General features: G+C 42.6%; 1 protein-coding gene across 1 annotated transcript in view; it reads left to right on the top strand.

The window, feature by feature from the left end:
* LOC121544618 (guanine nucleotide-binding protein G(I)/G(S)/G(O) subunit gamma-2) overlaps window positions 1-14,767 on the top strand; it is a 41,319-nt gene extending 26,552 nt beyond the window's left edge. Inside the window, exons 2-4 of the mRNA XM_041854601.1 lie at window positions 2,531-2,610; window positions 12,489-12,610; window positions 14,011-14,767. Of these exons, the coding sequence (XP_041710535.1) occupies window positions 12,524-12,610; window positions 14,011-14,139 (216 nt within the window). The 5' untranslated portion in view covers window positions 2,531-2,610; window positions 12,489-12,523 and the 3' untranslated portion in view covers window positions 14,140-14,767. The remainder of the gene's footprint in view (window positions 1-2,530; window positions 2,611-12,488; window positions 12,611-14,010) is intronic.
* Window positions 14,768-16,580: the final 1,813 nt, after the last annotated feature.

Genomic DNA, 16,580 nt, shown 5'->3' with positions numbered 1-16,580 from the left:
CCAAGACCAAAGAGCTGTCAAAGGACACCAGAAACAAAATTGTAGACCTGCACCAGGCTGGGAAGACTGAATCTGCAATAGGTAAGCAGCTTGGTTTTAAGAAATTAACTGTGGGAGCAATTATTAGGAAATGGAAGACATACAAGACCACTGATAATCTCCCTCGATCTGGGGCTCCACGCAAGATCTCACCCCGTGGGGTCAAAATGATCACAAGAACGGTGAGCAAAAATCCCAGAACCACACGGGGGGACCTAGTGAGTGACCTGCAGAGAGCTGGGACCAAAGTAACAAAGCCTACCATCAGTAACAGACTACGCCGCCAGGGACTCAAATCCTGCAGTGCCAGACGTGTCCCCCTGCTTAAGCCAGTACATGTCCAGGCCCGTCTGAAGTTTGCTAGAGTGCATTTGGATGATCCAGAAGAGGATTGGGAGAATGTCATATGGTCAGATGAAACCAAAATATAACTTTTTGGTAAAAACTCAACTCGTCGTGTTTGGAGGACAAAGAATGCTGAGTTGCATCCAAAGAACACCATACCTACTGTGAAGCATGGGGGTGGAAACATCATGCTTTGGGGCTGTTTTTCTGCAAAGGGACCAGGACGACAGATCCATGTAAAGGAAAGAATGAATGGGGCCATGTATTGTGAGATTTCGAGTGAAAACCTCCTTCCATCAGCAAGGGCATTGAAGATGAAACGTGGCTGGGTCTTTCAGCATGACAATGATCCCAAACACACCGCCCGGGCAACGAAGGAGTGGCTTCTAAAGAAGCATTTCAAGGTCCTGGAGTGGCCTAGCCAGTCTCCAGATCTCAACCCCATAGAAAATCTTTGGAGGGAGTTGAAAGTCCGTGTTGCCCAGCGACAGCCCCAAAACATCACTGCTCTAGAGGAGATCTGCATGGAGGAATGGGCCAAAATACCAGCAACAGTGTGTGAAAACCTTGTGAAGACTTACAGAAAACGTTTGACCTGTGTCAATGCCAACAAAGGGTTTATAACAAAGTATTGAGAAACTTTTGTTATTGACCAAATACTTATTTTCCACCATAATTTGCAAATAAATTCATTAAAAATCCTACAATGTGATTTTCTGGATTTTTTTTCTTCTAATTTTGTCTGTCATAGTTGACGTGTACCTATGATGAAAATTATAGGCCTCTCTCATCTTTTTAAGTGGGAGAACTTGCACAATTGGTGGCTGACTAAATACTTTTTTTCCCCACTGTATATATATATATATATATATATATATATATAAACATGGGGGATTGGAAGTGATGCAGACAATTACATTGATGGAAGTTACAATCTATCTGCAATATTAAGCTGATCTACCCCCCCAACAAAAAAAATAATAATAATAAAAAATAAAAATAAACAATGATCATAGGAGTTAGCAAGAGAGCACAAACAGATCTAGGACCAGGCTATTGCTAGATGCCATAAACTTTGACTGGGTCAAGGTACAAGTGCTTGTCGTGAAGACTTGAAAACAAGAGCATAGATTCTGTTGAGACAGCATAATAAAGGATTCCATGGCATCAGCCCAGTTACTTATTTTTCATCCAATGAACCGAAAAACTAACACACGCACCCGAAATACTGAAAGAGAGGGAGAGGGAGGGAGAACTGTAAGCTTAGACTCTATATAGGCCAAAAAAATTAAAATACAATTAATAGGCCATAGTGCAAAATAGTTACAATTTCGTATTAACACTGGAATGATAGATGTGCAAAAGATGATGTGCAAATAGAGATACTGGGGTGCAAATTAGTAAATTAGGGGTCAGGTTCTTGTCCAGTTCTGGCATTTAGGTCGCCACAGACTAGTGTCGGTCTCTCTCTCTCTCTCTCTCTCTCTCTCTCTCTCTCTCTCTCTCTCTCTCTCTCTCTATCCCTCCTTTTCTCTCTCTCACTAATATCGAACACAAGTCCTGAAAGATTGTGCAGACAGTGTTGGTAAGATATTATACTACTGTCATCCAGTATCTACTGTATCTGCTGGGGGGCTTAACGTTACCAGCGAATGAGGGATGTAACGTTGTTTTGAGGGGGGGTTGCTTTACCTTTGTCTGCAGATCTGTTGACTCATTTATCAGAGGCAGCGGAAAACCAACTCACAGATGAAGAAGAATGGATCCACAGATGGAGAGAGAGAGAGAGAGAGAGAGAGAGAGAGAGAGAGAGAGAGAGAGAGAGAGAGAGAGAGAGAGAGAGAGAGAGAGAGAGAGAGAGAGAGAGAGAGAGAGAGAGAGAGAGAGAGAAGAATCCCTGTCCATTCCAGAGCCATTCAGTACTGTATCATGTGGTTTCGGAGAGCTGTGACATTCTGACGCACAGTGACCAGCCAAGAGAGGCTACACGGGCCTACGTGTAATTTAACTGGAATGCAGCAGGCCTCAGATGGAAGGAAGGAAGAAGCATGCAGTCAGTGTCTGTACTGTAATATATCTGTACCGTCTCCCTGCTCTCTCTCCCTTCTCTCTCTCTCGCTCTCTCTCTCTCTCTCTCTCTTTACAGACTAGGGCAGAACCAGAGTTCTGACCGATCTGTAGGCCGGGAAGACACCAGGACAGAGTACGGGGGAGTAAGCAGACAAGGTAAGACCTAAAACACAGAAAAGAGTGGACTGTATTAACGCCTGCCTGCCTGCCTGCCTGCCAGCCTGAAAGTGTGTGTGCCTCAATGCGCACTGGAGAATTTGAGAATGTTTGAGTGAAGAATGAATGTGTCTTGTGAGTCTCTTGTAACAGTGTGAAACTGAGGGAGATCTCATCTTACACCTACTGTACTAACACACTGAACTGTAACAGTGTGAAACTGAGGGAGATCTCATCTTACACCTACTGTACTAGCATACTGAACTGTAACAGTGTGAAACTGAGGGAGATCCCATCTTACACCTACTGTACTAACACACTGAACTGTAACAGTGTGAAACTGAGGGAGATCTCATCTTACACCTACTGTACTAACACACTGAACTGTAACAGTGTGAAACTGAGGGAGATCTCATCTTACACCTACTGTACTAACACACTGAACTGTAACAGTGTGAAACTGAAGGAGATCTCATCTTACACCTACTGTACTAACACACTGAACTGTAACAGTGTGAAACTGAAGGAGATCTCATCTTACACCTACTGTACTAACACACTGAACTGTAACAGTGTGAAACTGATGGAGATCCCATCTTACACCTACTGTACTAACATACTGAACTGTAACAGTGTGAAACTGATGGAGATCCCATCTTACACCTACTGTACTAACACACTGAACTGTAACAGTGTGAAACTGATGGAGATCCCATCTTACACCTACTGTACTAACACACTGAACTGTAACAGTGTGAAACTGATGGAGATCCCATCTTACACCTACTGTACTAACACACTGAACTGTAACAGTGTGAAACTGAGGGAGATCTCATCTTACACCTACTGTACTAACACACTGAACTGTAACAGTGTGAAACTGAGGGAGATCTCATCTTACACCTACTGTACTAACACACTGAACTGTAACAGTGTGAAACTGATGGAGATCCCATCTTACACCTACTGTACTAACACACTGAACTGTAACAGTGTGAAACTGAAGGAGATCCCATCTTACACCTACTGTACTAACACACTGAACTGTAACAGTGTGAAACTGAGGGAGATCTCATCTTACACCTACTGTACTAACACACTGAACTGTAACAGTGTGAAACTGAAGGAGATCTCATCTTACACCTACTGTACTAACACACTGTAATGTACCTTACACTAGCTCTTGTGTTCGCAACTTTGAACGATTGTTCAAACAATGGTTTGGGATTACATGACAGTTAATATCTCACCATAACGGTTCACAACTTCTACAAGCTACATGACATCTGTTCCCAAAGTGAGCTGAGAGAGATAAGAGCTGCACCCTAAATAGTGAACAACTTTTGACCAGGGCCCATAGAGTCATTTCAGAATTTGGCAGTTTTCTATTGAAATAATTCAACACTGTAGTGTAGCGTAGCGTAGTGTAGTGTAGCGTAGTGTAGCGTAGTGTAGAGTAGTGTAGCGTAGTGTAGTGTAGCGTAGTGTAGCATAGTGTAGTGTAGCTTAGCGTAGTGTAGTGTAGTGTAGTGTAGCTTAGCGTAGTATAGCGTAGTATAGCGTAGCGTAGCGTAGAGTAGTGGAGCGTAGCTTAGCGTAGCGTAGCGTAGCGTAGCGTAGTGTAGTGTAGCGCAGTGTAGTGTAGCTTAGCGTAGTATAGCGTAGCGTAGAGTAGTGGAGTGTAGAGTAGTGTAGCTTAGCGTAGAATGGTGTAGCTTAGCGTAGTGTAGTGTAGCTTAGCGTAGTATAGCGTAGCGTAGAGTAGTGTAGTGTAGTGTAGTGTAGAGTAGCATAGTGTAGCGTAGGTCCCTATCAACTGGCTGATGATACAGTATTATGACCTGTTTTGACATCTCCCATGAGTATTGACCATTATGATATTGTGGCCTCATTATGGAAAAAGAGTGTTATTTTAGAGTTGTTCAGAACTTTGTCAATGATGCTGTTGTAGTTTCTGCCCTATTTGAACAAGTGGGGCAACTTAAATTACATTCTCATGTGCAATTGGAAGACAAAGTCTGGGATTCAATCCAAGGCGCGTTGTAGGGAACAGCATTGGTCTGTCAACAATGCACCTTTTAAAAGCAATGATCCCGATGTTCACAAATATCACATTCACAGTAAATATTTAGTGTAAACTGCCTTTAAAAGTCAAAGAGCAATGTACTTCTCTAAAATGTGCCTTGGATTGAATCATAGCCTAAATTAGAGTTAACATTCCAACATATAACGAGGCCCCTGGGGGCCTCACCCTCACAGTGCTGGTCTTCCTGACACCCATCAGGGGCCAATGTGGAGAAGGGCAGGCATATGGCCTCCACAGATGGGACCCAGATAGGAACAGATTATAAGTATGGAAGATTTATCCAGGTCTCTCTTGAAAAATCTATTTTATATCTCAATAAGACTAACCTGGTTAAATAAAATTAATTATATAGTGTCCCAGCCAGGTTAAAGATGATAACACCCTTCTTACAAATATGAAAACATACAATGTACCTCTCTGTGTTATCTCTCTGTAATAATTATAATTATAGTATTCACTAATTCTAGTATAGTATTGAATAATATCCAATTCTAGTATTTAATTTATATATTCAGTAGGCTATTCTTATGTTCAGTTCTAGTATTCAGTTCTGGTATTCTAGTATTTACTGTTCAAGGGACACTGGGTTCATGGTAGAACTCAACTGCCCACCCACCCCATCAGTGTGACGCATGATGGAGTGGTCCCTGGAGTGGTCGCCCTGACATCCTTCTGTTGGCACCTCCTTCTGTTGGCACCTCCTTCTGCCCTTCTGGGTAAACTCCCTCTCTACCTCTGTAGCCTGTTCTCCTTCACCACTAGCAGGTACCAGACAAGGTCTACTAGGTGGTTGCTACTTTAAATGTGTGTGTGTGTGTGTGTGTGTGTGTGTGTGTGTATGTGTGTGTGTGTGAGAAAGAGAGAGAGAGAGAGAGAGAAGACTGTGAGAACAACCAGAGCAACCATGGTTGTGTCTGAAATGGTACCCTGTTCCCTATGTAGTGCACTACTTTAACCAGGGCCCAGGTCAAAATACGTGCACTATATAGGGAATAGGCTGCCATTTCTGACACAGACCATGTCCTGAAAGCCTTAGGGGCAGTAAAAGCCTGTAGTTTCCGTTATGCTGTTGATACAACTTAGCCTGTTTTACAGTCACTATTAATCCTCTAGAATATCTGGTCCTTTGCCTCACTGAAATAAATGGCTTTATTTCAACTTCTCCAACTTCGCGTGGGGACAATGCAGTATGGGTTTTTAAATGGAGGAGACAGTGGGTCACATAGACAGTATGAGTTTTTAAATGGAGGAGACAGTGCATCACATAGACAGCGGTGGATTTGGTATGTTTGCTGTGTGTGGTGGCACTGACCTCTAGACTTCAGGCCACACCAGTATGAGGATTTAATGTGAGGTGTGTCGAAAGATAAGAGACACTGTTCTGGGGTAGAACCAGACTAATGAATAAAGCATGATAGGTAGCTGACCACCTGAACCACTAACACCACCTCAGCCTGACCACCTGAACCACTAACCCCACCTCAGCCTGACCACCTGACCCACTAACACCACCTCAGCCTGACCACCTGACCCACTAACACCACCTCAGCCTGACCACCTGACCCACTAACACCACCTCAGCCTGACCACCTGACCCACTAACACCACCTCAGCCTGACCACCTGACCCACTAACACCACCTCAGCCTGACCACCTGACCCACTAACACCACCTCAGCCTGACCACCTGACCCACTAACACCACCTCAGCCTGACCACCTGACCCACTAACACCACCTCAGCCTGACCACCTGACCCACTAACACCACCTCAGCCTGACCACCTGACCCACTAACACCACCTCAGCCTGACCACCTGACCCACTAACACCACCTAAGCCTGACCACCTGACCCTGTGGCTGAGGCAGATCAGGCGCAGGGTGGTCAGGCTCTGACAGCAGTGGAAACTGACCCCCCCCTACATGGACAGGTGGGGCGCTGTGACATGGACAGGTGGGGCGCTGTGATATGGACGGGTGGGGCGCTGTGACATGGGCGGGTGGGGCGCTGTGACATGGACGGGTGGGGCGCTGTGACATGGGCGGGTGGGGCGCTGTGACATGGACGGGTGGGGCGCTGTGACATGGACGGGTGGGGCGCTGTGACATGGACGGGTGGGGCGCTGTGACATGGACAGGTGGGGCGCTGTGACATGGACAGGTGGGGCGCTGTGACATGGACAGGTGTGCCACTGTGGGAGATCAATATTGATGTTCCAGCACCACGCAGAGATCTGGGATGAGTGTTTAACAAACTGATCCATCTGACCCCACGGTGACCCCTACCCTAACCTACTGCACCATGGGGTTGAGAGGTAGGAGGTCACTGATGGGATGAATCACTAGGGATAGCTAGTCAGTTACACCGACACAGACACATCAGCCCACGCGGAAATGTATACAGCATAATAATACAAATACCCATCACAATCTGTTTGTTTAAACTAGAGATATCTGTTCATGTCGGCCTTCCACATCTGCGGTGGAAGGTGGCAGAGCTACAGCGGTGTTTGACAGACCAGGACACATCTTGAAAACATCTGTAGCGTCCGAACGGTTTGGGCTCTACGACGCCCACAAGCCTCACAGAACCCAGTACCAGTTAAAAAAATTAATGGAAGTATGGAAGTACTTTAGTGCCAAAAAAGGGGTTAAATATGGATAGAAACACATTTTTATAACCCTGAGCTACAGGACAGACACAGCAAAATATACTTTATTTTAATAAATGTTTGACTCTGTTTTGCCATGTCTGAATATGTTATTCAATGCGTTTCTATTGGCTAAAAGCAGTAAAGCAAAATTCAATGTTTTGTCAAATGTTATACTTACAGGGGTGCTAGAATTCCAAGTCAAATAACTAAATGATCCTTGGTATGACCATCTTAAAACAATTCCATATGTTGGCTAGGTAGAAACCCAGCCCCGGCCCTTAGACTGTAGGCAGTCTGAGTTTTAGAGGGTTGCAGTGAGTTCATCCTTTTATGGCCTCTGGTGAAAAGTAGTGCACTACGCACAGTACCAGTCAAAAGTCTGGACACTCCTACTCATTCAAGGGTTTTTCTTTATTTTTACTATTTTCTACATTGTAGAATAATAGTGAAGACATCAAAACTATCAAATAACACATATGGAATCATGTCGTAACCAAAAAAGTGTTAAACAAATCAAAATATATTTTAGATTTTAGATTCTTCAGAGTAGTCACTATTTGCCTTGATGACAGCTTTGCACACTCTTGGCATTCTCTCAACCAGCTTCATGAGGAATGCTTTTCAAACAGTCTTGAAGGAGTTCCACATATGCTGAGCACTTGTTGGCTGCTTTTCCTTCACTCTGCGGTCCAACTGCGGTCGGGTGATTGTGGAGGCCAGGTCATCTGATGCAGCACTCCAACACTCGCCTTGGTCAAATAGCCCTTACACAGCCTGGAGGTGTGTTTTTGGTCATTGTCCTGTTGAAAAACAAATGATAGTCTCACTAAGCCCAAACCAGATGGGATGGCGTATCACTGCAGAATGATGTGGTAGCCATGCTGGTTAAGTGTGCCTTGAATTCTAAATAAATCACTGACAGTGTCACCAGCAAAGCACCCCCACACCATCACACCTCCTCCTCCATGCTTCAGGGTGCGAACCACACATGCGGAGATCATCCGTTCACCTACTCTGCGTCTCACAAAGACACGGCGGTTGGAACCAAAAATCTCAAATTTGGACTCACCAGACCAAAGGACAGATTTCCACGGGTCCAATGTCCATTGCTCATGTTTCTTGGCCCAAGCAAGTCTCTTCTTCTTATTGGTGTCCTTTAGTAGTGGTTTCTTTGCAGCAATTCGACCACGAAGGCCGGATTCATGCAGTCTCCTCTGAACAGTTGATGTTGAGATGTGTCTGTTACTTGAACTCTGTGAAGCATTTATTTGGGCTGCTATCTGAGGCTGGTAACTCTAATGAATTTATCCTCTGCAGCAGAGGTAACTCTGGGTCTTCCATTCCAGTGGCGATCCTCATGAGAGCCAGTTTCATCATAGCGCTTGATGGTTTTTGCGACTGCACTTGAAGAAACTTTCAAAGTTCTTGACATTTTCCGGATTGACTGACCTTCATGTCTTGAAGTAATGATGGACTGTCATTTCTCTTTGCTTATTTGAGCTGTTCTTGCCATAATATGGACTTGGTCTTTTACCAAATAGGGCTATCTTCTGTATACCACCCCTACCTAGCCACAACACAACTGATTGGCTCAAACGCATTAAGAAGGAAATAAATTCCACAAATGAACTTTCAACAAGGCACACCTGTTAATTGAAATGCATTCCAGGTGACTACCTCATGAAGCTGGTTGAGAGAATGCCAAGAGTGTGCAAAGGGTGGCTAATTTGAATAATCTCAAATATGAAATATATTTTGATTTGTTTAACGCTTTTTTGGTTACTATATGATTCCATATGTGTTATTTCATAGTTTCGATGTCTCGACTATTATTCTACAATGTAGAAAATAGTCAAAATTAAGAAAAACCCTGGAATGAGTAGGTGTGTCCAAACTTTTGATGGGGGTACTGTGGGTAACAGGGTGCCATTAGGGACTCAGCCTGATAAAGGGTATCAGACTGTTACCTGATACTACTACAGCAGGGAATTAGTATTCATTTGACGTAATGTAGCAATGCTGACTGAGAGGACAACTCCTGTACCCTACACCAGAGACAGACTACTGATTTATGATTTGACCAACACTGTGAGCAGGGATGGATGTTACTGTATTCTCTCATGTGTACAGACTGGAGTGTAAACTTGTTCTATGACCCTTGACACTCACGTCCTCCCCATTGTCATCTAAGAATGGCAGTTCTTAGAAGCACACACACCAAATAACATTAGTACTTGCTGAAAAGATAACAATGGACAAAGCAATTACCCCTCAGTCTCTCTCTTCGCACTCTCTCTCTCTCGGTGTGGATGGGTGGGCGTATAACGCAAACATCTAGCAACCCAAAGGTTTGAATCTCATCATGGACAACTTTAGCATTTTAGTTAATTAGCCACTTTTGAACTACTTATTACTTTTGAGCTACTTTACAACTACTTAGCATGTTAGCTAACCCTTCCCCTAACCTTAACCCTTTTAGCTAACCCTTCCCCTAACCTTAACCCTTTAACCTGATCCTAACCCTAACACATAACCCTAACACCTAGCCTAGCTAACATTAGCCAGCTAGCTAACGTTAGCATTAGCCACCTAGCTAATGTTAGCCACAACAAATTGGAATTCGTAACATATCATACGTTTTGCAAATATGTTTTACAATTAGAAACATATTGTATATTTTGCTAATTCGTAACATATCCTACAAATTCTAATTCGTAATATATCATACAAATTAGACGATGGACATCCACAAATGAATACATACTATACGAAAAGTAACATATCATACTAAATAGAGTGCCTCGGATTTACAGTGCATTCGGAAAGTATTCAGACCCCTTGACTTTTTTCACATTTTGTTGTGTTACAGCCTTATTCTAAAATGGATTCAATTGTTTTTTTCCTCATCAATCTACACACAATACCTCATATATACCAAGCAAAAACAGTTGTTTTTTTTTAACCCTTTTTCTCAGTACTTTGTTGAAGCACCTTTGGCAGCGATTACAGCCTTGAGTCTTCTTGGGTATGACGCTACAAGCTTGGCACACCTGTATTTGGGGAGTTTTTTCCCATTTTTCTCTGCAGATCCTCTTAAGCTCTGTCAGGTTGCATGGGGAGAGTCACTGCACAGCTATTTTCAGGTCTCTCCAGAGATGTTCGATTGGGTTCAAGTCCGGGCTCTGGCTGGGCCACTCAAGGACATTCAGAGGCATGTCCCGAAGCCACTCCTGCATTGTCTTGGCTGTGTGCTTAGGGTCTTTGTCCTGTTGGAAGGTGAACCTTTGCCCCAGTCTGAGGTCCTGAGCGCTCTGGAGCAGATTTTCATCAAGGATCTCTCTGTACTTTGCTCCGTTCATCTTTCCCTCGATCCTGACTAGTCTCCCAGTCCCTGCCGCTGACAAACATCCCCACAGCATGATGCTGCCACCACCATGCTTCACTGTAGGGATGGTGCAAGGTATCCTCCAGTTGTGACAGTTGGCATTCAAGCCAAAGATTTCAATCTTGGTTTCATCAGACCAGAGAATCTTGTTTCTCATGGTCTGAGAGTCCTTTTGGCAAACTACAAGCGGGCTGTCATGTGCCTTTTACTGAGGAGTGGCTTCCATCTGGCCACTCTACCATAAAGGCCTAATTGGTGGAGTGCTGCAGAGATGGTTGTCCTTTTGGAAGTTTCTCCCATCTCCACAGAGGAACTCTGGAGCTCTGTCAGAGTGACCATCGGGTTCTTGGTCACCTCCCTGACCAAGGCCCTTCTCCCCCGATTGCTCAGTTTGGCCGGGTGGCCAGCTCTAGGAAGAGTCTTGGTAGTTCTAAACTTCTTCCATTGAAGAATGATGGAGGCCACTGTGTTCTTGGGGATCTTCAATGCTTCAGACATTTTTTGGTACCCTTCCCTAGATCTGTGCCTCGACACAATCCTGTCTCGGAGCTCTACAGACAATTCCTTCAACCTCATGGCTTGGTTTTTGCTCTGACATGCACTTTCCAAATCATGTCCAATCAATTGAATTTACCACAGGTGGACTCCAATCAAGTTGTAGAAACATCTCAAGGATGATTAATGAAAACAGGATGCACCTGAGCTCAATTTTGAGTCTGATAGCAAAGGTTCTGAATACTTATGTAAATAAGGTATTTCAGTTTTAATTGTTATTAAATTTGCAAATATTTCTACAAACCTGTTTTCGCTTTGTCATTATGGAGTATTGTTTTTATATTTAATCAATTTTAGAATAAGGCTGTAACGTAACAAAATGTGGAAAAGGTCAAGGGGTCTGAATACTTTCCGAAGGCACTTTATGTGTGTATATATAATGATTGATGTAGATATATATGTTGTTGTTTTTTTGTTTTTTGGGGGGGGGTAAAAACACCAGGAAATCAGCGCCTAGTGATTTTCATTTTGGAAATCTGTTCCCAAGTATTCCCACGCATAATAGAGAGACATGTGAACATATACAAATGTAAGCAAGGTTCAAATTATTATATTTTAGTCAAATATTATGTCTGTTTGGGCTTCATGCGGTCAATTTGCAGTCTACAAATTATTCTATTTCATGACCCCTGGTCTAGGAGCTCGTCTAGGTGATGATGGTTGGAGGTGACGGCTCCTTCTTTCCCCTCTCTGGGAATAAAATGGCATTTTGTTTTACTGAATGCACAGCCTTGTTGTTTTTGATGGACTTTTGCCATGGGGTGATGACAGACCCGAGTTCAAATACTAGACTATTTGAAATCATTTGAAATTGTTTATCTGGGCTTGATTGAGCTTGCCTGGCGCAGTGGAACCAATAGAATAATCGCAAAATGGCAACCCCCGCCCATCTGGCTAACCAGACAGGCATAAGCAAATGCAAAAATTATCTGACATGTTTTGCAAACATTTCCAAAAACCTGTTTTCACTTTGTCATTATGTGTGTAGATTGATGAGGAAAAAATTTTATTTAATAAATTTTAGAATAAGGCTGTAACGTAACAAAATGTGGAAAAAGGGAAGGCGTCTGAATACTTTCTGAATGCACTAATAACACGAATGATACGAAATGCTCCGAGACCAGGTTGCCACCCAGACAGACAGACATACAGACTAACCTTAAGCTCCAACCCTAACTGAACCTCTTCTCTTCTAACCAGACAGCCTAGACCAGGCCTAGCTGAGAATCTCTATCATGGCGTCCAACAACACAGCAAGCATTGCCCAGGCCAGGAAACTGGTAGAGCAGCTGAAGATGGAGGCCAACATCGACAGGATAAAGGTGAGGGGGAATAAGGTCTATATCACCAGCCAAGAAGATAAAAGACCTAACAGATATATGAGAAATCTTTAGCATCACTGCCCAAAAGGATGTAACGGATTAGGAACATCTGCTCTTTCCATGACATAGACTGACCAGGTGAATCCAGGTGAAAGCTATGGTCCCTTATTGATGTCACTTGTTAAATCCACTTCAATCAGTGTAGATGAAGGGGAGGAGACAGGTTAAATAATGATTTTTAAGCCTTGAGACAATTGAGACATGGATTGTGTAATGTGTGCCAATCAGAGGGTGAATGGGCAAGACAAAAGTTTTAAGTGCCTTTGAACTGGGTATGGTAGTAGGTGCCAGGCGCCCCGGTTTGAGTGTGTCAAGAACTGCAACGCTGCTGGGCTTTTTACGCTCAACAGTTTCCCGTGTGTATCAAGAATGGTCCACCACCCAAAGGACATCCAGCCAACTTGACACAACTGTGGGAAGCATTGGAGTCAACATGGGCCGGCATCCCTGTGAAACGCTTTCGACACCTTGTAGAGTTCATGTCCCAATGAATTGAGACTGTTCGGTAGAATCACTGCCTAAAAGGATACAACCGATATATGAGAAATCGCTAGCATCACTGCCTAAAAGGATATAGGAACTAAGGGATATACAGAAGGAGATATTGGTTGCAGCACAGAATACAGCGGTAATAACATGGTGATAGCATGGTAACAACATGGTGATAGCATGGTAATAACATGGTGATAGCATGGTAACAACATGGTGATAGCATGGTAATAACATGGTAATAACATGGTAATAACATGGTGATAGCATGGTAACAACATGGTAATAACATGGTAATAACATGGTAATAACATGGTAATAACATGGTGATAACATGGTAATAGCATGGTGATAACATGGTGATAACATGGTAATAACATGGTGATAACATGGTGATAGCATGGTGATAGCATGGTGATAGCATGGTAATAACATGGTGATAGCATGGTAATAACATGGTGATAGCATGGTAATAACATGGTGATAGCATGGTAATAACATGGTGATAGCATGGTCATAACATGGTAATAACATGGTGATAGCATGGTAATAACATGGTAATAACATGGTGATAGCATGGTAATAACATGGTGATAACATGGTAATAACATGGTAATAACATGGTGATAGCATGGTAACAACATGGTGATAGCATGGTAATAACATGGTGATAGCATGGTGATAGCATGGTAATAACATGGTGATAGCATGGTAACAGGTTAAAGTTGCCATGCTATTACCACTTTATTCTGCACTGGAATGTAAAAGTACTGACAAATCTATTGTGTGGAATCTTAGTCAAACTGTTTGTGTGTGTGTGTGTGTGTGTGTGTGTGTGCCTTTCAATACAGGTGTCCAAAGCAGCAGCAGACTTAATGTCGTACTGCGAAGCCCATGCCAAAGAGGACCCGCTCCTGTCACCGGTGCCTGCATCCGAAAACCCTTTTAGGGAGAAGAAGTTCTTCTGTGCCATCCTGTAAACGGGGTGTGATTTATTTGGTCTGACAGGAAGTCTGCTCATCTTGGGACATGAACGAGGACGTTCAATATGTAGACATCTTCTAACAGATGGGCATGGAGGAGTACTAGTGTCTCTTTCTCTACAATGGAAGCTAAAGCAGGCAATTAAAAACCACAAAGTAACATGTAATCATTTACAGCGGTCTGATCTGACCTGATCTGAGGGGTGTTGTTGAGGGCTGTGCAGCATGTTTGATGGATCAATCTGTGTAGTCAAAGGACAACCGAAGATAGTATGGTTATCCACCCAGAAACATGATGGACAACCAATCACCAAGTCTTCAGGTTGTGTTTAAAATAAAAAAGAATGAAGGAAAAAACTAAACAAAAAATATTTTGTGGTTCTTCTGGAACATGAAATCCAAGTGTTATGTTAAATGGTTTGTGGTGGGTTGGGTTGGGTAGGGTAGATGAGCTGGGTAACTGAGCTGCTTACCACAAGATACTACCGCCTGTTTATTGCAATGTTTTTATTTTTGCTGTTGTTTATTTTATGCAGATTTTGATTTTGAGGTTAATTGGTTTGGCTATATCACTTAGATAACTTTATATTATTGTATATGATTACTGAAACAGCTGTTTTAATAATTATTTTTTTTACATCATTAGAATTGGTGAAAGCTGTTGGAATGGAAAGTTTGGACGTTCAATTCAGTAATATTCTTTACAGACATGTTTCTTTAAACTTCTTCAGAGAGGAGTATACAATATATATATATAAAATATATATATATATATATATATATATATATATATATATATATCTGGCAATGTGATACAGTATGTGTTTCCTTCAGATTCAAGCTCTCTTTTTACTATTTGTATAAAAATGCTAGCAAGTAAACTGTGTTGTGCTGTGCGCTCTGAATGTTTGTGTTTATCATTAATAATTGCATGAAATAAACTCATTTCTATTTTATTTTAATGTGGAGATTGTATGAACGAGGCAGCCTCCATCTGGCAGTGCCAACTGCATTAAAATGATAATAATGCCCCAACATGGACTCCATAAGGACATCTTTGTCATAGGAAAAACTAAAGGGACGATGCGGAGCTACAAGCCGATGTTGCTTCATTTCCCAAATTGGTTAAAAATAGGTTAGGGTTAATGATAGGGTTAGGTTTAGGGTTAAAGGGATAGTTCAGCCAAATTACAAAATTACACATTGGTTTCCTAACCCTCCAAGCAGTCTATGGACCAGGTATGACAGCAATCCATGCTTTGGTTTAGTTTCCCTGGCACTGTTTCCACATGCTCACGTTTTAGCGTTTGTGGCTCAAATCCCATTAAAGTCACGGGACCGATATTAGCATTTTTCACGCATCATGAGCAAATCATCTGAAAGTATCTAAAAATGATTGTGAAGCTCAACAAGAGTCACTTATAGATGTTTTGAACATGATGTGTGAAAAATGCTAACATCGGTTCCATGTTGGAACAGAGCCAGGGAAACAAAACCAAAGCATGGATCTATCCCTAGCATTAACGGTTTCGTTAAGGTTAGGGCATAGGTTGTCAGTTTTAGATTTTGGATAGTCGGATGCTGGTCAGAAAAGTCCCTTCAGTTTAGTCTCCCCTCTCATGCAATACCTGGTTCTAACTGGTGAGTTATATTTCTATAGCACTTTGCACTTAAAGCTACTAGCTAGTTGGAGTATAAGACATTCACATGGGCCAGACTGTGGGGGTTATTCACAAAACTATATCAAATACATACAGTGGGGAAAAAAAGTATTTAGTCAGCCACCAATTGTGCAAGTTCTCCCACTTAAGAAGATGAGAGAGGCCTGTAATTTTCATCATAGGTACACGTCAACTATGACAGACAAATTGAGAAAAATAAATCCAGAAAATCACATTGTAGGATTTTTTATGAATTTATTTGCAAATAATGGTGGAAAATAAGTATTTGGTCGCCTACAAACAAGCAAGATTTCTGGCTCTCACAGACCTGTAACTTCTTCTTTAAGAGGCTCCTCTGTCCTCCACTCGTTACCTGTATTAATGGCACCTGTTTGAACTTGTTATCAGTATAAAAGACACCTGTCCACAACCTCAAACAGTCACACTCCAAACTCCACTATGGCCAAGACCAAAGAGCTGTCAAAGGACACCAGAAACAAAATTGTAGACCTGCACCAGGCTGGGAAGACTGAATCTGCAATAGGTAAGCAGCTTGGTTTGAAGAAATCAACTGTGGGAGCAATTATTAGGAAATGGAAGACATACAAGACCATTGATAATCTCCCTCAATCTCACCCCGTGGGGTCAAAATGATCACAAGAACGGTGAGCAAAAATCCCAAAACCACACGGGGGGACCTAGTGAATGACCTGCAGAGAGCTGGGACCAAAGTAACAAAGCCTACCATCAGTAACACACTACGCCGCCAGGGACTCA

Source organism: Coregonus clupeaformis, chromosome 29 (assembly GCF_020615455.1).
Source record: "Coregonus clupeaformis isolate EN_2021a chromosome 29, ASM2061545v1, whole genome shotgun sequence".
Classification (NCBI taxonomy): Eukaryota; Metazoa; Chordata; class Actinopteri; order Salmoniformes; family Salmonidae; genus Coregonus; species Coregonus clupeaformis.
Note: the sequence above shows the minus strand (reverse complement) of the source record. Positions and strands in the feature narration are given on the sequence as shown.